This window comes from Erithacus rubecula (genome assembly GCF_903797595.1).
Source record: "Erithacus rubecula genome assembly, chromosome: 5".
NCBI classification, from domain to species: Eukaryota; Metazoa; Chordata; class Aves; order Passeriformes; family Muscicapidae; genus Erithacus; species Erithacus rubecula.
This window is the reverse complement of record NC_136687.1, coordinates 64,443,480-64,464,884: the sequence shown is the minus strand read 5'-3', so window position 1 is coordinate 64,464,884 and position 21,405 is coordinate 64,443,480. Positions and strand designations below refer to the sequence as shown.

At 43.3% G+C, this 21,405-nt stretch overlaps 2 protein-coding genes across 2 annotated transcripts in view; both read right to left on the bottom strand.

Moving 5' to 3' along the window:
- ANXA5 (annexin A5) overlaps positions 1-4,820 on the bottom strand; it is a 19,254-nt gene extending 14,434 nt beyond the window's left edge. The window contains exons 1-2 of the mRNA XM_079307123.1: positions 4,603-4,820; positions 4,483-4,525 (exon numbers count right to left, since the gene is read on the bottom strand). Of these exons, the coding sequence (XP_079163249.1) occupies positions 4,483-4,491 (9 nt within the window). The 5' untranslated portion in view covers positions 4,492-4,525; positions 4,603-4,820. The remainder of the gene's footprint in view (positions 1-4,482; positions 4,526-4,602) is intronic.
- On the bottom strand, positions 4,599-21,405 carry SMIM43 (small integral membrane protein 43; the record flags this gene model as incomplete). Its single annotated transcript, XM_079307181.1, has 3 exons — positions 21,151-21,405; positions 7,699-7,779; positions 4,599-4,812 (listed from the first exon to the last, which is right to left on the bottom strand). Exons 1-3 carry the CDS (start codon positions 21,363-21,365, stop codon positions 4,599-4,601), a joined length of 510 nt encoding a protein of 169 aa, XP_079163307.1. The 5' UTR covers positions 21,366-21,405.

The following is a 21,405-nucleotide window of genomic DNA, read 5'->3' as shown; positions in this document are numbered from 1 at the left end:
TCCCACCTGCCACAAGCACCCTCCATCAGAACCTGAGCTGCACCTGCCTTTAGGAGCCACATGTGGGCAGATGTGACACTCCCAATAGTTGGCCCAATACTGGGAAAGGGTGAAGCCATCCCTGACCTCCACATCAGAGCCCTAACCAACCTAGTGCTTTTTAGAGCACTGCAGTGTGGCCTGACAATGAGGGTACAGCAGGGAATACTCAGGCAACAACCACAAATCCATCTAAAACACCCCACTATTCACAAGTGCCCTTTCAGTTACTCCAGTTGAGATTTCCCATTTGAAATACACAGACAAGAGCAGAAAGCTCTGCAGCAATAAGATACTCGGCCCATGGAGAGAAGAGCTGTCTCCTCCATCCCAAACATGGCACAATTTGGCCACACGAAGAGAGGGTAACACCTCTTCTGAACCACCATCTCAGCCTGAACCAAACTTGCTGTCACAGCAAATCTGAAACGGGAGCTATGAGCCTGACAAATTTCATTATTTATTTACCTCTATGAAAGATAACTTATCTTTAGTATCACTAGATACTTTCCTTGCTGTTTAAGTAAGCAGATACACAATAACACTAAAGCCCTATAGGTCCTTTTTTCTTTGGATAGTAAACTTCCCACCCAGTAGCACCCAAAGCACATCAATGAAAAAGACAAATAGTCTTTGCTATAAATCCTTTTGTAATCTGGAGTTATCTTTTACTCAATCACCACACTTTACACCAGGCAGTGAAATATAAAGAGAAGCACAACACAAAAACCTCAACACAAAGTGTGTCACAAGATTACAACACCCCAAACCTACAGACATTCTTTTCTGTTCACATTCCCAATACAGTAATTGTTGTTAAGGAATCGTGTAGTGCAAGTGAAATTTGTTATTACACACTAGAAATAAACAGTGGTTTTCATTTTCTCCAGACACTTTCCAATGAGACCAATGAAGCTGCTAGAAACACAAAAATAGCATGAAAAGGCAGAGAGGGAAAACAAAAAGGGAAAAAAAAATAATACAAAGCAAGAGATAATATTGCTTTAGAATTTATGCTTCTCCAAATGAGAAAATTCACATTCTCTGGTACTTTGTTCAATACTATGCTAGCAAAGGTTTCCAGAAGGAGAAGATAAAACCTCATCAGGTGAAATGTTTCTAGCCAGCACCTCAAAGTGAATGTCTCCCAAGAGACAATTTAGCATCACAAATTAACACTGCCACATATCTGGCAACAGTAACAATAGCCACTTAACAAGGTTCCTTTTTATTTTCCTCACCATGACAAAAAATATTTCCTGCCCTAAAGCCCCTGTGTTTAACCACTGTTAAATGCAGAGCACTGATATCAGCACCCAACAGACCACAATTGAACTGATTGAGGCTCCTTCCCCACTACCATGGCTCTGCAGCACGTACAGCAACTTCTTCTCAGAGTACCACAGATGAAGAGCCACCTCCTTTCTCTGCAGCAACTGAAGCAGTGTCTCAAAAAATTTGCTGCTGGAAAACCCTGTATTTAGTGCAGAGAAGGTGCTGAGACTTTTCTTTTTTTAAGCAGCCATTTGTTTACAAGATGACACAGGAAAACTGTGCAGTGGTAAGATTGGAAATGGAAACAGAGAATATTTACCAGCAAAGAGAGAAGGTATGCTATTTCCAGCAGACAGAGGACAGCCCAGAAGGTCATGTGCTAGAATAAATGATAGACTGCTGTAAGATGTCTTACACAAGAACTATCTTGCAGATAAACACAACAGTGCTCACTGCTGACCTGAAAGCCTTCACAGCCATCAAAGCCCACACAGAGATGCCAGTTCAAACTGTGCTCTAAAACCAACATGATACAAGAAATAAGCAATTACTTCCTGATATTTCAAGGGCAGTAAAGTGCAAATGTGATTGGATGGTACAAATGCAGAGCTGATGAAAATGCAGAACTGTAAAGACATGTCTGCAAAACACATCTCCAAGTTTAACAGGACTTCAGACAGCCTGCTGACCTGAGCTCATGCCTGCTGTTTAAACAGACGATCTCACATCTGCCCCACTAAATTTAAACTCTTGAGAAAAAACAATTACACAATATCTGTGGTGAACTCTGAGTCAGTACACCATGGAGATATCAAAGATAGAGAGGAGGGATGGAAATAAAAAGGAAGAGAGGGGGTGGAAGAGAAGGAGAATAGCAAGCAGCAGCCACATAGGAACCAACATAGAGGTATTTGAGAAACCTATCCTCAAGAGTAACCTCAACAGAGGCACAGGGCCCAGTTCTGAAGAAGTGTTTGTACTTTGGAATGCAAGACAATCCTCTGGAGCACTATGGAGCTGGCAATGCTATCCCTGTGCTCCAAGTCACAGGTGCACAATGGCAGAACAGGAATTCCAGATATAGCACAGAGTGGCCACACCTTCACCAGCAGCAAGCGATCCTTTCCTGGCAGTGAACAAATGGACTCGCCAAATACTCCCAAAGTTTTATTCAGGAAAAAAATGGGAGTAGCAGACCAAACCAGATCAGTCCATAGCACTGGCTGCTTTCTTTCCAGATTTCTGAGCCAGCAAGCACAGAGCAGCAGTTCCCAGCCTGTTCACTGAGCAGCAGGAGATGGTGCCCTGTGCCTCACTGCAGTAACAAAGACCACTGCACACACAGCTGGGGAATAAAGGGCAGTTGTCAGGGCAGCAGGGCTCCCTCAAAGAAAGCAAACACAGCCAGTGTTTGGGGAGAGACCAGCCTGTGCAGCACATCACAGCACGCTGTAGTTTTCCTACAAAATGAATGAACCTCTGTTCTGGACAGGGAACACACACATTTCCTCAAGTCTTTGGGCAAAGAAAAAAAATCTTCCCAACTAGGCAAGGACAGGTACTTCAGTTACCAAGACTCCAAATATAACTTACCTTCTTCAAAGATTTTATTCTTCAGTGATGTACCCAAGCTAAACTGGACTCGAGTACACTCTCCTGTGCAGCCTTTGTGAACTCTGAAGCTTTAGTTGTACACAAGGAGTTTCTGTCAATTGATTCTCAATATTTCATGGGGATTTTCACTCTTACCTCCATTTCATAATGCAACATATAGAACAGACAGCTGTCACGAGAAGTAGAGTTTCTTCTTCAACTTTGCTTTTTATTTTCATAAAATGACCTACAGTTTACAACACTTTAACACTCACAGTGTTTTGCGGCTGCCTAACTGCACAGGCAAAGAATACTGCTTACATGGAAAGCAGTCCTCTGAATATGGAAATTTGAGAACAAGGCCTCTAATAAAAACCCTCATTGTTCCAACGACTTCCATCTACCTTCACTCACCATAGATAAAAAACCACCCCCAAGTGTCACCACAGGCAATAGAAAATTTACTACCTGAAGCCAAGAGTAACTGGCTTGCCCTAGTGAAGAATGGAACATTCCTGCTAAGAAGATGAATTGAAGTTTGTCTCTGTGGAACAGACAAGAGTATTGTAAATTTCCATGCTTTTACTAAAAGGAAGTTTCCCTTAAGCCTATAACTAAAGCTACATATACTATAATAGAAGTGTTATTGTCCAAGTATATCCCTCTGGCCAGGTGCCCTGCATTGGCATGGCTAAGGGCTCCTGTTCTCCTAGCATGCATCCCACAATCCAGGCCAGATGTTTAGAGAAAGAAAAATCCTTTCTTTGTCACTCAAAAGAAACCCCAAAACAAAACACAACTTCAAGAATTTAGAAAAATACTATTAAAAACTTTTCTTTAAAAGAAGTTCTCTTTCTTTTAAAACGAAATCCAGACATAATGAGTAAATATTCACAAGGGTATTAAAACACTACTAATCACTCATTAAGTGCAATTACTCCGACCTTTGTGAAAGCCCTAATAGACTTTGATTGCTTTCACTTCCTACAGCAGTACAAACCCCATAAAGCCATTACAAACCCTACAAATAAGCCATTAAACGTCTATTTTACTTTTCAGAGTGTATGCATTTGATGCAACTATAGAAACAAATGCTGGAGTCCGTCCCATTTTCCACGCCTTCATCCCGGCTCAAACCACAACAACCGAAGGGCTGCAAAGGAAAAGTCCCCAAACCAAGAACTGCACGATAGCTCCCAGAAAAATTCACGTTAGCTATGAGAAAACTGGGAATGGAAATATCGAGCCCCGAGCCCCCACTAGGCACTGCCACGCCGATATTTTTTTTTCTCCTTCCTTTCAGTGGAAGGAGCCTCCACCCATGCGCAGTATAAACACAGGGTACCGAAAACTTGGCCAAATTAGTGGAAACTGGTGGGGGAAAAAAAAGAAAAAGAAAAGAAGTTGCGCCTGACCCGTCCCTCACATGACCCCCGTCCCCCTCCCATCCGCTGGTTTAAAGGAGCCCGAAAAGAAATCGGTGAGGAGGCAAAGTGAGGAAAGCGATAATACGAGGATGTCCCCGGGAGCGGCCGGGCACGGGCCGTGTCCTCCCGGAGCCGTCGCCTTCCTCACCTTCGCCATCTCGGGGATCCTCCGGGTGGGGCCGAGTCCGAGTCTGCAAAGAGAGATGCGACAGTGAGGGACAGCGAGCGAGGCAGGAGCGGACAGCGAGTGACAGCGCCCACCCCTCACCTCCAGCGGGAGCGCCGAGCGAGCCGGAGCGCACGGGGAGGAGATCCGACAGGGAGGAGATCCCGCTCGCCCCGCCGCTCTTGCCTCAGCCGGGGGCCGGGCCAGCCCCACCCTGGGCGGGCAGCGAGCCCCGGCCCCTCCCGGGGCCGCCTGCGGGCCGGGCAGCGCCCGCTGCCTCCCGGCTTTCGCCTCCTCCGTCGCTGGGATGCGCTGGAAGGGTGACAGCGCTTGGTTTCTTAGCAGTCGTCAACTTTTTAAAGAAAAATGGCATTTGCCGACAGACAGGTGATCAATAGCACAGGTCTGTAGTAAAATCGGTTCCCACAAATCTGAAGGGGATCCTATCCCAGCACTACAGGGCAAGACTGAACTGAATTTCATTAGCTGGCCTAGGCTGGCTTCCAAGTAAGCCAGGTTAGCACAACCAGCACAGTGTTGAATGTAGTTTTGATTATCAGAAATTTCAACACTTTTTCAATTTCAACACTTTTTACTTCATGTCTTCCAGCAGGACCGTTTCCCTGCCCCAGGAATAAGGAAGGTATATCCACTTTGGGAGAGCAAGGAGGATGCAGCCTGCATGGCTGCTCAAGGGGCTGCTCCATCCAAGCTGCAGACAGACTCACTCACTGCCTCAGCCGCACAGCCTTGAGTCAGATGGAAGGGGGGAAAGTGCCTGCAATGCGAATGGAATTCACTGTCTCTGCCAAAATACAACATGACCATAATCCCGCTGTGTGAGCACGTTAACATGTAACAGTCACTTCTGTCTGAAAGTTTGTTGCATTTGCCTCACAAACAGCAAGAAAAACATAGATCATGATGCAAATTTAAATATTTTGTCCAGCATTTCTTGTTGCCCCAGCAGTGCACATGCAGTTCAGCAAAAACATGGGATCCACCCATCTGGCTTCCTCTGCAGGACCGAGGAACAAACTGTTTGCTAAAATGTCCTGATTTACTTATTAAACTCTGATTTGAATCTAATCCATTGAAGCTGCATTCCACATAAGCCCAAAGATGAATGAAGGGAATAGAGAGCTGCTTATAGCATACATGTGGAAATGCACATATGAATTAGATGTAGAATCACAATATTAAAGACATTATAGATTAGTTTTTAAAAAGAGCAGTTGATACTCAAATTGCTTACTTTTAAATTAAGCACAATCTTGCTTAGACATCTACCCCTTCCTGCAATATAAAGTCTTTTTCTCCTTACACATCATACCCAGAGGAGAAACAGGCCACACTGGATCATGTTTCAAGCTGTACCATTTAGAGAGTGCAGACATAAGGAAATGCAGTGGGAGCCAAACCCACTCTGCTTAACACACTCCAAAATTCTGCCAATTGGAATGAAGCACATGAACACTGCAGTAAAGGTTCCTTAAGTGCCACATGGAAATCAAACCTCATTAGCAAAACAGATGTGTGATAAAGAAAAAATTATTGGGTGACGTGGAAATTTTTAAAAAGCTGTATCAGTACCATGTGAACAATTAACGAAGCACTAGCAATTAATGAATCTGTAATAATCATCACTGGGAAATATGTTAATAGAATCTCTACTACAGTAAACAACACAAAAGGGTGTAAGATACTTTTCTTGACACAAAACATCTATTAAACTTCACAAATAAAACAAAGCCTTGCATAATTTGGAAAAAGGTGTCTGTTTGTCTGACAAATTATTTAGCAGTTAGCATGGCACCATCTGGAATGCATCTGCTCTACCTCCATTTCCTTGCTGCAGCAAGCCCACCTCAGCTTCCAGAAATGCTGGGTATAGCTTAACCCAGGCATCCCAGAAATCCAAGGTTTGAATCCTTGGCTGCTTGAAATACTGGGTATAGCTTATTCCAGGCACAGTGACACACAATTTCTGCAGTCCTAAAGAATCTGTTCCAAGTGTGTCATGTGGATAATAGCACATTAAGAGGTAAGGGGGGACACCTTGGCTTTTTACCTTTCAATTTGGGAGAATGGATTTTTCTGAATTATAGGGTTTTTGTTTCCTATGCCTTATTTGGTATACTTGCTACTTTATAGCAACTCTCAGATTCAAGGAAATGATTCAACAGATGTATTGAATTCCACTTTGCCCTTCAAACTTTGTACTGGATCTGGAATCAAATTAACACATGCCTTTAGTTCTGCAGTATGTGTTTCTGTGTACACTTTGTTTCTCATTTCCAGCAGCAGAAATCTATTTTCTTCAAAATGATAATATTTTAAATGACTTTGCACTCTACTACCTTCAACCAGCTTATTATTCTATTATTTGTGAACAAACATGAGGTAACATTCAGTCACTGGGAGGCTACCTCTGGATTTCTAATCAGTCAAGAACAAGAATCTTGGGAGTGAGAACAGAATATTTTTCTGCTCTGAAAGGGGTCTGAAATGCATGACCCAAGATGAATTGCAATGGCAGGAAAAAGTTAGACAAGAAGGACCTTCTTGCCAAGAGGTGATGTTGGGAGTAAAACCCACTCCAGTCAAGCTAAAACGTTATCAATGTGTGTTTAAGCAAGGGAATATTTACATAACTTCATCAAGCAAAGAAGCCTGGGGGAGCAGGTTAGAGTAAAACCATGGGAAAGACTCGACAGGGCATTTGGCAAGAGCAAATGTTGGAAAAGAAAATAAATCTGATTATCAGAGAATTTCAGCCTTTGCATCAATTTGAACACAACAAGAAAAGGTAGGAATAACTCTATGAGCAAATCCAGGATGAACCTGAAGACATGAACAAGTGCCTAGAGAGAAATGCATTTTGCACTGATTGCCTTCAGCAGACACAATTCAAAACAGTCAGGCTAAATCAGTTGGAGATGGTGACTCACAAGAACCACTGCAGGACCTTCATGGTCACTGAGGGCAGGTAGTTCACCTGGCAGCATTTCTAACAGTCAATAGTGCCCACCCACAAGTCACAAATACACCTTCTAGATTTAGTAGAATTCTTTTTCTCTTTTAAAAATGAAGACAAATTTTGACACAAGTTAGAAAACTACATGAGGTCATAGCAGTCCTTTCACCTTCCAAGCCCCTCCCTGCTCTTTGCATCTTCAATGCCTAGTGAAATCATACCAGGATGTAACAGTCTGCTTCCCAGGGCTGCTGCTGGCACAGTGCACTTCCAGTTCTTCCTTAACACAGAGCTGCAAACACCTGCAATGAAAAAAAGCAGTAAAATATCAGAAAAACAGTGGCACTGCCTTAATAGTATATTTAGCTCTGGCACACATTGAAACTTGGCAAGTAGGGCCCTGTCAGTTCCCAATCCACTTCAAGGCACAAGACTGGTCCATACAGACTGAAATCCCGGGGTTGTAGCTGCACAGAAAGGAAAAGAGTACATGCAGGAATCATTAGATAAGTGAAACAATTAAATTGATATGGGGTTTCTAATAAGGGTCTTGAAAATGTTTTCAGATCTGGTTGCAGCACTAATACACATCTGTGTGTTTTTCTGGAAACACTGGGGAAGTCTAGGGGAATGAAAAGTTGACACAAAAGCAATTCATTTCAAAAGCATAGCCCCTTGCAGTTGCTTTGAGGGCTCTATAAATAATAAATAAGGAAAATGGATAGTTTGCTGTATCAAGACATTCTGCCAGCAGGTCCTCACCTCCTGTCCAAAAGCATCATGCCTCATTTTGCTACCAGTGCTATTTCTGAGCTGTTCTGTGACAGTACCCAACTAGCTTTAAATGTATCACAGAAGTGAATAAAAGAGCAAGGCCCTCCTCAAAGCCCAGTTTGCTCTGATACGTATCCAGAAGCTGCTGAAAATGGAAAGGTCCTTCAATTTATCAGAGTTGGAGCACAGTAGTCACATTAAAGCACTTCTCACACAAGATAGAAAGGCCAAGGCCTGTTATTGTCCTAGCTAAAATATTTCCTCCTAAAAATAAAATCCCATTGCAAAATATTTTAAAGCCTATTTAGAGGCACTGAAGGGCAATAGGCTTACCATGAGAGATTTTCAGGCTTGGGAAATTTCATGGAGCAGACCTTTTCCTTATGGAATTATAACTGAAGATAAAACCTTAATGCTTTTCCACACGTGTTCACTTCTCTTTGGAAGTGAAACAGACCAGACTCCTTGGTGAACCACAGTCAGAAGCAAAGGTGAGGGTGGGAAAGATAGAGCAGTTTCAAGTGCATGGTTTGATTAACACTGACAGAGAAGAATCTTTTTTGTTCCAGACTTAGTGCCAGAGGATAGAAATTTCTCAGTGCCTCATTTCCTTGAGCTGTTACTCAAGGACAGCTCAGCACAAATGGAGAGAGCTTTGTGCTGCACTCCAGCACTTTGTGGGTGGAAGGTGTGAGACAAACACTAAGCAGTGACACTACTAAAATAAGGGACAAGAGAGGAGAGTTTTACTGGTTTGCAGGTAGGGAAGGAACTTCAGAGTTTAACATTAACAGAAAGTTTAGAAAATTCTTTCCCTGCTTCATGTGCTGGCATCAGGTGGCTGCTGAAGGACACGCTAAGAGTACAAAGTAGAAGATTTTGTTGTTTCTTAAAGCACTTTGAGAGTTGTTTTGGAGACAAAATGTTGTCTTATATTCCAGCAAAGACAACTTCCTGTAAGTGATTCATTACTTCTAATCCACAACCCATTATAGAGCAGCACTCTGTCAGATTCTTGATTTCTCTGGGGACACCAGCACAATGTGAAAAGGTTAATGGGAGGTACAGGCATTCATACCAATTACAGCAGCAGGCAGCTCAATTCCTCTTACTGGAAAACTATGTTATTTTCATTTACACAGAGGAGGTGCAGGTTTCTTTGAAATTGTCTTTAGAGTAAGATATATCACAAGGATGCCACCAATGCAGTAATCTCAATTTAAGCAAAGACAAATCACTTGAGCCACATTTTAATCCTTGATGCTACTCTTGGACAGCCCTGCAGCACTCTGCTAAGGCACAGCTTGAGCTCCAGGCTATCTATTTCCTCTTGAGAAATACAATTAAGATCCCTTATGACGAATCATATGGACTCCTCTGAGGAAAGGAGAGAAAAGGTGCCAGGTGCTCAGGATGTATTCCTGCATTTCCAGCTGTTCCAAACTACAGTGTACCTTGAGCAGATCACTTGAGTTTTGTGCTCTACACTTACACACAGGGATGGTGTATGAGGGCACAGCTCATCTATAATAGCAAACACTTGTCTTGTCCCCCATCCAGGGACTTGAAGCACTCTCTGAAGAACTTAGGAGCCATTTCAAACCTTGGGGACAGCACTAAACCACTACCCAGAGCAACCAAATCAAGTTCAGAAAGGTGTTTCCCTTAACCATTAAGGCCATTAGTTCTACTCAGAGGAGCAGAGAGAAAAAGGATCAAGTTCTGTTAGCTTAATGGAAATTCAAAAAATCTGAGGCACAAAATTAAAAATCACCCATGAGTGGTTGTTTCCCCTCTCTGTGGAGAAGAGAAATAGGTTTAGCCGAAATGAACTGGCATAATGTCACTAAACAAGTGTGGGTTTTGCACTTACTGTTCCCTAAAACACTTCTAAGTGAGGTCTGTAACAAGACCTCTTTCTCAGCAAGGGGCCTCCCATTAGATGTCACACAGGAGTCCTGGGATACAGAAACAGCTTTATCCTCATTTTCAAATGGAGAATAAAGGCAAGCTGAAGGACTGATAACAGAGCCCAGGTTTCAGGTCACAAGTTACTGACTTTGCACTGCTTTGTTCTTCCTCTCTCTACGTTGCCAGAGGTCTTCAGTGTCACTGAGAACTGCCTCCTTGGTTTACCTACTAAGTCATGAAGAAGAAAAGTATCCATAAATTATTCTGAAGGTGCCAGGATAAGCAGCACCCTCCCACCTCCTGTGGCTGTTCTCACCTGACACAGCAAAAGCCCTGGCTCTCATAAGGAAGAGCTCAACCAGGCCCACAAAATTGTGCTTTGATTTTGAGGAAGGAAGCCTGGAGACAAAACCAGCCTGCATCAGTTACTACTGTCTTCAGCCTTTCATTTCATGCTGATCTTAACATTCCAAGTGACTATTCACCAAAACCCTGACTAACAGTCTGATTTGATTTCAAACTGTGTGGAGCCCACATCAAACCCAGACAACCCAACAGTTTTATGAACAGGTACTTGTGTCCTACAGAGCTTTAATGATTTCTTTGGAACTTAATTCCATTCTTTCTGTCTATAACTTTCCATGAACCATCAACACTGGATGCTTACTACTCTAAAACACAATAAATATTTTTACCACTTGTTTCAAGACCTTTAAAGCCATTTTCCTGGTTTCTATAATATATTTTGATACCTGAACTAAGACAAATCTAACTAAACTGCATGTGTGTTTTAATTGCTCATTGCCAACATACATGCAGACAGACACTCCAGAGTCAAATGCTCCATTTCTTAGTTTTTAAACTTTAAAGGGTGAGCAGCCCACTCAAAGGTTTATGCATGAACAAAACCATTCAAACACAAGGCTTTGGGCACAGTTGTGGATAGGACACATAATTCCATAAACCTTCTCTTGCTCACTGTCATGCACAATCAATCAAATACAATATTCTGGATTAGAAGAAACCCACAAAGACCAAGGTTGAAGGGTCTGTCACTGTCTAAACCCTAATCTTCCCCTCAAGAAAATATTAAAAGACATTTTAAAACAGCATTTCTTAGCATTCTACTAATCCCACCCTGATCATTGCCAGGCACAAGGGGGGGTTCCTTCTTGGATTACTAGCCCTACAGTCAAAAAATAGCACACTGCTGGTAGCTTTAATTTTTCACCTCCATCATATTTTTGAAGAGTTGGCTGTATGACAGAATTTTTTTTTCCACCTGAACTAGCTGTTTGGCTGGGAATAAACTAAGTTCTGTAGAAATGTCTGTGGTATTGTTCCTCTAAAAAAACCTCAGTGCCTCTGCACATCCTCTTTTGGTGGAGTTTTTGTTACTTTAATTCATGTTTTCAAGTTTAAAACAATTAATATAGCACAGTAACAATTTCCAGTAATGTTAATGACAGCAGAGCTGTAGATAAACCAGAGCCAGGTTAAAGTACAGGAACACAGGAACAAGTGACATCCTGATGCAAACTGCAGTTCTGTTTACTGAAAGGGGTTCCCCCTCCCATCCCCAGCAATAACTTTTATCTAGTTATTATTCAGGTATTCACAAAGGAAAACATGGTTTTCTTTACTCTATTGATAGCATTTTTAATCAGATTAGGGGATGAATTCAAAGTCAAGGGCCATAAGAAGTCCTTTCAAGATCCACTGTTAGGCTACTATAAAACTTCAAGTCTCTTTTTCCAGAACTGATATAGTTAAAACAGTGTTTATTTTTAATAAAAGTGCCTTGATGCAAATCCCTACCCAAGAACTACTAGTAAGCATTAAACCTTAAACTGTAGATTAGAATTGATTTTGCTGTGTTCATGCAACTCCTGCCACGTATTCCAACCACTCACCAGACTGAAAACCAGAGTGATTTTTGGCATTCAGGTGTTACAGGATAATCCCATTTGCAAGAGGAACCACAGACTGCCTGATGTTAAATGTCATTCCCTGCCTCCTCCTCCTATGCCCTGAGCTCCTCATTTTGTTGTATCTATTTCCAGTCAGTGGTTTGGCTGACTCCTCATGAACTGTCTGCAACATCACCTGCTTGACCATACCCCAGGTAATCAAAACCCTAAAAATAAAATTGCTGTCCCATTCCAGGTCTGCAGGCTGTTGCTCAAAAAAGCTAATGCCCAGATCCAGGAGACGAGTTAAGAAGGAATAAGATGTCACAACTCAGGCAGTCAAATCATCTTCCCAGAAGGAGAAATCTCCAGACCTCACTATCCCCTGGCATGGGTGAAGCTGAGGTTAGACAACATTCAAGTTTTGTCACACAACTTTTCCAAACACAGCACATCTTGCTCCTCTCTCCTAGCTCTGGACTGGTAAGAGGGAAGAAAACGGGAGAAATCCCTGCCCTGATCCCTCCAACACCTTTAAAGCCCTTAGGCAGAACACTGCAGGACTTGCAGCATCAGGCTGTGAGCTGCAGAAAAAGTTGTGCAATCCCATCTGTGCCATGGCACCCGGTCACATTTAAACTTTGCATCCAAACTACCAAGCAGGAACAGACACATTTTATTATTTTAATGGCTAACTTATTTCCTTCCTGGTGTTCTATTATTTGCTTAAGACAGCTGTGAACATAAATTACCTTTTTGCTTTCAGCCAAAACAAACAAATATTTATGGCTAATTAAGACTTTCCTTTCAGCACTGCTGAACAAGAGGTAATGCCATGGGTGCCAGGAACAGCTGCCGTGTCTTTAAGCAGAGGGAGAAACTGGGAAACACCCAGACTTTCCAGCAACTCCAGCCTCCATCTGTACCAGGATCTATATCCCAATATAGTGGGGTTATATGCAGTTGTTGTACAGCATCTTAATACCATCTGACCACAATTATTCTGCTGAACACAGTGGTAGAGAAGGATGGATGTCTGCTTTTTGTCAGGCTCGCCGTCTCGGTCACTGTAGGAACTTCAGTTAAACCACGCTCAGTAGCAAATTTTTCAAAAATAGGTACAGTACTAGTCAAAGCGGAAGTGAAAAATGTAAAGTAATGTAAAGGCTGACTCGCTGAAATCCCTTCCTATAGTTCCAACAGTCCCAGGATTCTGAGAGAGGGATGAACCTTACAGAACGCGCTCCATCCAGTGGCAGGCTCGGGAATTGCGGCTCCCCAGACACTCCCCCGTGATCACCGGGACAAATTAGAGGAATAACAAGTAACTGCACGAGTCCTCCAGAATCCTGACACGGGATAACATTCAAGGATTTCCCTCTCTACATAACAAAGTACAATACTACCAAGTGATAAGACAGGTGTTCCACTTGATGAGGTTTTACTTTTATAACACTCTTGCCCTTTGCTTCCCTTTCTCTCTCAAAAGTAGTCAAAAAGTTTACATTATGAATTCTGCTGCATCTCAATTATGGATTCACACTTAGAAAAAACATGGGTTTGCCATTTTTTGTAATAAGTTAAAGAGGAGAGCTCCACTACTGGGGAAAACAAAAGGCTTTCTTTACCTACACAGCCTAATATTTGATCCAGAATTTTTTTGCTTACTAAGCATTCCCACCAACTCTAGACAGGTCCCCCATCAGCTCTGCTCTCAGCAATATCAAACTGTGAGCAAGCTTCTGCAAGCCAAATTTTCTATAAAAATAGATAATCTCATGCCAAGAGTTTGTCTTTAACACAGGAAAACTCAGTGATGAGCTGGAAATGAATCCAGTACAGATGCAGTAGGATCAATAGGAGAAATAATAGGATCAATAGGAGAAATAATAAAAGGTCCTGGTTTGGGTTTTTAATTTTTTTTTTTCATCAACCCTTATTAACACTTTGCATTTAATTTTGGATTATATGTTACACATTGAGGAAATAGTTCATGCCCAAATAATCCTAACTGTAGGGTTAGGCATACTAACCCTGCAGCTGTGATGAACAAAGGAGAAAACAGTAAAAACTCTTGATTATTCAGGTTACTTCAGTGGGGACTGCAACCAAAACCATCGCAATTCATAAAAGCATTTCATGCCTTCCTCTGTACCAGCATTGAATAGCATTTCAGTGCTTTCTAGCAGTCAAATAATTCCCCTAAAAGGAAAGCTGAAAGGGGAAAGATTTTACAACAGTGAGATGTCTCTACAGTCAAGGCAGATTGCAGCCAAGCAAACTCTTTTTTTTTTTTTTTGTTACTCAGAAATGACATCAGGCGAGCAGCTTTCAAATGGTGAATGAGAAATCCAGCCATGCCTTGACTGTGCTCAAAGGACGAGACTAAAGTGGAAAAACAAGAATTGAAAAAAAAACTTTTATATTAAATTTCTGTTTAAATTAATATTGCACAGTTCCATGACTATGCATTTCCTTTAAAAGTTAAATTATTTCTACAGAAGCTCCCAGGTGATACTTGGTTTCTCAGAGCTGCAGGCTGAGACAAGCAGACAAATGAGTTTGTTACACATCTTCCAGCTCTGCCCTGTCACGAGCATTTGCTGATGCTTGAGGTCTTTTATTCTTAAAATGTTGTCAACTTTTGTGTTTTCCATGGAGCCTGCTGTTACTTACAGAACTGGTGGCAGAAACAGGAGGTTGAAAAGGAAATTTGTTAGGGGGCTTAGGGCCATGAGTAAAGGCCACCAAGTTGCTATCACAGAGTGGAGGGGACCTTGTGGGTTCGTTAAACAAGTTTCCTCACTGCACTCCTAGTAAACAGACATCCATGGGGCAAAACATGGGGCTTTTTCCATAAGCAGATTCACCTGCCTTCCATACCATAAAACAACCAGGGGAAATGTGCTGTTTTCCCTGAACTGAAGGCTTTATTAGCTGGCATTATAACATACTTTCAGCAGTCTTTTGGGTTTCTGACCTGCACTGAAGTGGCAGGTAACAGTGCAGGCAGGACAAGTTCTGAGCCCATTTGTATTCAGCTCCAGCAACACGAAATTTTGGCTTCAGCCACCAGAGGCCTTGAGGCAGGTGGGTGACTGCCCACACTCAGGTTTTGAGAGGCACACAAACTCTCCACAGGTGATCCTCACCAGACCCTTGCATTGTATCCCTGCTCAGAACCACTTTATGCCCCTGTTTCCCCTCCTGAAGAATTAGGGTAACAGGGCTTTGCCAAAAACCATCAGCCAGGAAAGCAGTGCACACAGGCCAGGTGCAGCACATTTCCCTCCTGGTCTTTTTGAGCCATGGATAAGGTGATTGAATTCAGTCATATTTGAATGAGGTATGTGAATACAGAGCTGGGGCAAAATAGCAATGAATCATCTTTTCCTCCACGCTTATTCTTTGCACAACAATATATTGCAGACCTCTAATTCCTCTGCTAAGCATTCATAATTTTCTGACAGCTGACAAGTCTCTGGGGGTTCATATGTGAATCAAGGCAACAGACAGACAAGTCTATTAAAGCAGACTTCACTAAAGTAGAGTTACAAAATTTATAGACTTCTACTATAACCAAACCATAGACTTCTACTTTAATCAAAATGTGCATTTTAACAAAGAAGTGGTTTACATCACTTCAACTACTGACACTCTTAACAAAATTATTTCATTAGGAGCTTATGAGAAGACCATGAAGATATACTGTCTAATTCCACAATTTTGAAGTAAAGGAGGGCACATCAATCCAAGACATGGTAGCCCTCTGTCTAGGAACAGGGTGCTAAGCTATATTCACAGGACAGACAGAAAAACCTCTCTGCAGACACCAAAACCCCTATGGAATTGCTGGGGAGACTTGACAAAGCAGGAGAGACCTCATCACCTCCTGGTTTGTGAGACCTCACTGTTTTCCTGAGAGCTATTTGGCTGAAGAAGACAAAAAAGGCCCCACATGCACATTTCCATTCATCCTCTAAGGAGAGCCATGCTCAGCTCCTTCCTACACAATAACCCAAGAATAGCAAAACACACAAATGCATCACCTGCTGTTCCTGGATCTCCTCTGCCCTGGGCCCCTCCATCCTCACCAGCTTCTCTGGACAGACACCCTCCAAGGGCATCACTCTGCCCAGGCCAGTAGCCAAGACCTGGGACATCGCATCCATCACTCCTCTCTCCAGAAAACCCACAGCTCCCTGTCCCAGTGCTTTAACCCCTCTGTTTGCACTCTCACCTGCGAGTAAACCAGCTGATGCCTCTCTATTGGCCACACTTGTGTTTTACTCTGCTCCTCCTCCACCTTCTGCCAATCCTCATTTCCCCCACGGCTCCCCCTGGCCAACAGAATCCCCCAGGGCTCACAGACACAGCCCTAGGCTATCCCAAAGAGTCAGCATCACTGTCATAACGAAAAGATATGAGAGATTTTTAGGAGGCTTTTCTCATTTTCAGGACGGAAACATCAAGTTTTCACACCACATCTGATGTTTCCTAGCATTCACGTCGTGTAGAAAGGACTGGTTGGAATACATCCGTCACCCCAAACGAAGAGAAAACGGAGGGAAATTATACAAAGTATACACCAGCGATCCTTCTCCAAGCACAGCAGTTAAACTTGTCTGCAGCAATCAATCAAGGCTCCAGCAAAACCTGTTCTACCAAAGTCAAGGGATCTTTTGCCAAAGAACAGATTCCTCTAAAAACTTCATTACCATGCGTGAAGACAGAGAGTTGCCTCTTGACAGGCTCCTTAATGCGGCATAAATTTTAATAAGCCAGCACACAGCACTTCCCAAGTGTTAAATAGGTGTGAACGTGCCCGGGTGATCGCAGCAGACTCCCAATGAACTTAGCTTTTAAAGATATTAAATCGTACTGAAAAAGCAGAAAGACCATTTGTTAACAAAGAGATTAAGTAAAGCCTTGCGCACAAAGGCTGGAATGAAAATTAATTTGTTTTTCTCTATCAACCGCTTTCTTCAGCAAGCAGGGACTTGTCTTTTAACCATTTTTGCAGAGTGCTGTTTCTGTTAACACAGATCCAGTAAAAGTACAAAATTAAATTCTAAAAAAAACCCCCACCCATAAAGACAGAAATAATAAACTAAGCAGACTGAGGATGTACATTTTATCCCTAATTATAAAAATAAATTATCCAGGAAATGCAAATACCACTTTAAGATAATTCCTATTGACAAGATCAGTTCTGAAGATGTCAATTTTTCTGAAATCAAAAACAGGATATGCATTTTCAGAGAGAAGTCACCTGAAGCACATACTGCTGAATTTCACTGAAAGTCACACTGAAAAGATATAACATTCAGATTTGTGAGGCTTTCCATAAATTTCCTCGAGTATTTATATAGATTTCTCACAGAACTGATTAATACATTAATTTTTGTAACTACCTGAAGCAATATTTTCTCCACTGTGTAAAACATGCAGTCATTACTATGTGGTAAAATATCAAAGTAACAGTAGTAGGAGTAATAATAATAACAATAATTTTCTTCTGTAAGTCCAAATAAGATGGACCTTCATATTCTGTATTGAAAGCTTTGTCAGCTCAGATGTGTCCATACCTCTGAACAGAAAACCTTCTTTGGATGAAGTCCCCCCCAAGGCACCTCAAAACATATCTTAAGTGACTGTCAGAATTTTGACAGCCCTTCAGAGGTGGATTTTCAAAGAGGAAATTGAGAGATATAACAACGTTTGAAGGGAAGCAACACAGTAGAGAGTTTCTCAGGAATGCAAAAAAATTAAAGGTACTGAGCTCCTCATAAGAGCACAGCATTATTCCCTCTAGTGACAGCCTAATTTTACACGGGCAAACATCAAGCTTCGTGTGTCTTCCCTGGGACATCATTTCTTGAGTTAACACACCTTGCTGTTAAGTACTTTCTCCTGCCTCTAGTGTTACTAGTCTCTATCTGTACTCTCTTATGCCCAGTTACAGACCATGCTAAATAAATCTTTCTCAGTGTGTGTGTATCTTTCAAATATTTGCAGATGATTTCGTTGCCCTGTAGCTGCCAGCTAACAAAAGCATACATATTTAACTCTTCTATTCTTTACTTCTGGATTCCCCAAAGGCTTTTCAGGGCTCTTATCTGACTTCCCTCTGGTGTTGCCCTCAATGGCCCAGTAAGGAGGTGTCCCAACACACCAGTGCTGAACAGAAGGGAAACCTTGTCCCTCCCAAGACAGGGTACCTGTGCCTGTGCACTTCAGCAACACGCAGGGCTCAGGAGTCATTTCCCTACTAATGATTCCATCTTGCATTTCTCTCACTCTGCAGCTTGTTCACATCTTCCCACGATGATTCATCTGGCTAATCTTTTAGAGCCTTTGGTTTATTTCTGCCTCTCATAACTGATTAAACAAAAGGGTTTACACCTTCTGTCCAGAAGTTGGACACTGGACAATTTAGAAACTTCCTAGAAGATCTCTGGCCACTGTGATAGCTCTTTGCCCAAGAGGTAGCCTGCCCTCCCCCCTGAGCAAAAGGATCAGTCAAAAATCTTTGGGAAAACAAAGCACCTATAATTACAGCCCAGAAGAGCTGAATATCCACCCACCTTCTTGCCCTGTGACCATACCAGCAGAGGGGAAGGTGCTGTCTCCACACTGTGCCCTAAAACACACATCAAGAAATGGGAAATCATTTGAATGGAGCAGATGTTCAATGCCACTTGAGTGTGTGATGCCAAACAACTCCATTGCTTGTCCTTCCAAATTACACTGGAGATGACAGTGCTGAAACATGGAGCTTACTTAAAAGGAGTACTCATCATGTGAATTTGGGGTATTTATTCCCACACTGCATGTATTTGTGAAATGACAACATTTGAGATGAAGTACTAGTACCAAAATAAGACAAAGCAAAGAGATTATAATCCTCTGATCTGCAGATGTTTCATTGAGTAGCTCCCACAAACTTTTCTCCTGCATTGTTTGTATAAAATGGTAATATGTCAGAGAAAAATCATGTATTAGTTTTCATTTTCCAGAGAAAGGTAACTGTGCCCTGTCATGCTTGTAAAGAGTTATTACAAAAATCAGATTCTCTCTGCTCCATGTAATACAGTAAGTGTGAAGGGCTTCTGCAACACAAGTTATTAAAAGTGCCCCAACAATTCCCAATATTTTAAACACTCTGGGGCTACTTATCTGTGAAGTCACCTTCTGAAGGTAATCTCTTGGTGCTCATGCAGAATGTGTCACAGTTTTATGGGCTACTCATATTAATTGAGCAAAATCATTAGTCACCTTCTTTCTAATCACTGATGTGAGGCCAAAATCATTCCCACCATTTTCACAGAGTAAGAACAAGAAAACCATAGAGATAAGAGGCTGATGGGTCATTGGCAGGGAAACCTACACTGGATTGTTCTCTCATCATTTTCCCACGACTGCAAACACCAGCCAAGAGTGGAGAAGGGCAGCAGGGGCTGCACTAGGAGGGGCTGCAGACAGCAAATGGCCCGAGGTGTGTGAGGCAGCATGGCAGCAGCTCCAGGACTAGCACCCCAAACAGAATGTCCTATGTCTTGCAAAGCCCCTGCCAAACGGGACTGCATGTGGGGACAGTCTGTGTAAGAGATGGTGGATCTGTAATAATGCAAATAAAAGACCTGACCTAAATCACAGAGTGTGTACCAGTTTCAAAAGCTTGAAATAAAAAGCCATAGTGAGCCAGATGGAAGAAGGGCCAGAGCAGTGCCAACACACTCTGGAGGAGAGCCTCTCCTACTTGATTTTAACTACTCCTGTGCCATTAGCAAATTCTTCCCCCATGCCAAGTTACCCAGCAGCAAGCAGGAGAAGAGAGCTCAGATCACTGCAGCAAGGGCTGGAGAGCTGGAATATCCCATGTTCCCTCTAACAGTGTCCTCCTGCTCGCAGCAGGCTGCATTGTAACAGAGCAATGCACAGCAGGAGTGAAAAAGGCAGATCGTGTACTGAGAGGCACTTGTTGAATTAGCAGCAACCTGTGCTGTAAAAATACACCCCACGGGAATGTTGGAGACCTGGCTGCCTGCAGCCACACTGCTCCAACAGCTGCCATCTAAATGTGGCCTAAAGAAGAACCCCTAAACTCCATACTTTTAAACAAGAACACCAGCTCTATAGCACTAAAATAATTTATTTTTGCCAAGCTCACTGCAGAGCTGTTAGCACCTATTCTTAGCTTCTCCACAGATCCTTCCTGTAGGGACAAACTGGTGTCTGTCCATCTTTTGCCGTGGTGCAGAAACTCACCAGAGTGAGCAAAGTCAGAACTCATGTTCGCTTAAGTTCACTGTCTCTGAAAGACACCTGGTTCCAGGGAGCTATCCAAAAACCGTGCTGTGAAAGGTCTGCAGCCAAAGGTCTGCACGGATTTCCTAAGAGCCTCAAGCAGGAATTTCCTTAAGGCCCCGTGGCCGAGTTGCTTTGTCCATGCCACCCCTGATATCCTGCACAGGTGGCTGCTCAGCCACACTACACTGACACCAGCCCAGCTGCTGTGCTGGGGCCAGAGTGGTCCCTGGGGGACATCAGAGATGGGGCAGGGTCAGCCATGGGCTGTTGCCTGCTCTGTTCCCACCCTACAGGGAGTGAAGCCCACTTGCCATTGGCATTTTAGCTATATGGTGGAATAGCTCCTGTGGAGTAAAAGGAGGAAAACTGAGTTAGATGTGGTTAAAGTTGAGAGGGTGCGGGGGAAGTTATTTTAAAAGGTCTTCTGCACTGGAAAATGTTACATTTAAAAATTCTCCAATAGGGTCAAATTTGGATCTCTACATGCCAAAAGAAAGCCAACATAACCTCCTCCACAAAGAGAGCCTGAGGGGAGTTTTATAATACTTTCTTACAGATTAAAAGCTGCAGGGTGAGCGCACCTTCAAATTTCCCCTGAATTTTACATGGCAAAAGCAGCTACTCTAGCGAGAGCGGACCGGAGGGCGGTCGCAGACAGGGAATGCTGGCGGAGCAGCACCCAGCCCGTGCCTTCCCGGGGGACGCGGAGCGGCGGGGGCGGCCCCGGGTACGGCCCGCAGCCCTCCCAGCGTGTCGCGGACTCACCTGGGGGCGGCCCGAGGCGGCGGCGGCAGCGGGCGGCTCCCAGCTCCCGGCTCCCGGCACTCAGCCCAGGGCTGCCGGGGCGGCGGGAGGCGGCGCGGGGCTGCTCCCGCCGAGCCCCGCAGCTGCCGGAGGAGCAGGCACAGCAGGAGCAGCAGCAGCAGCAGCAGCAGCACGAACAGCGCCAGGTAGAGGAGCAGGTTGAGCTCCCAGTCCATGCCGCTCGCGGCGCGGCTCGGCTCCCCGCGGACCGCTCGG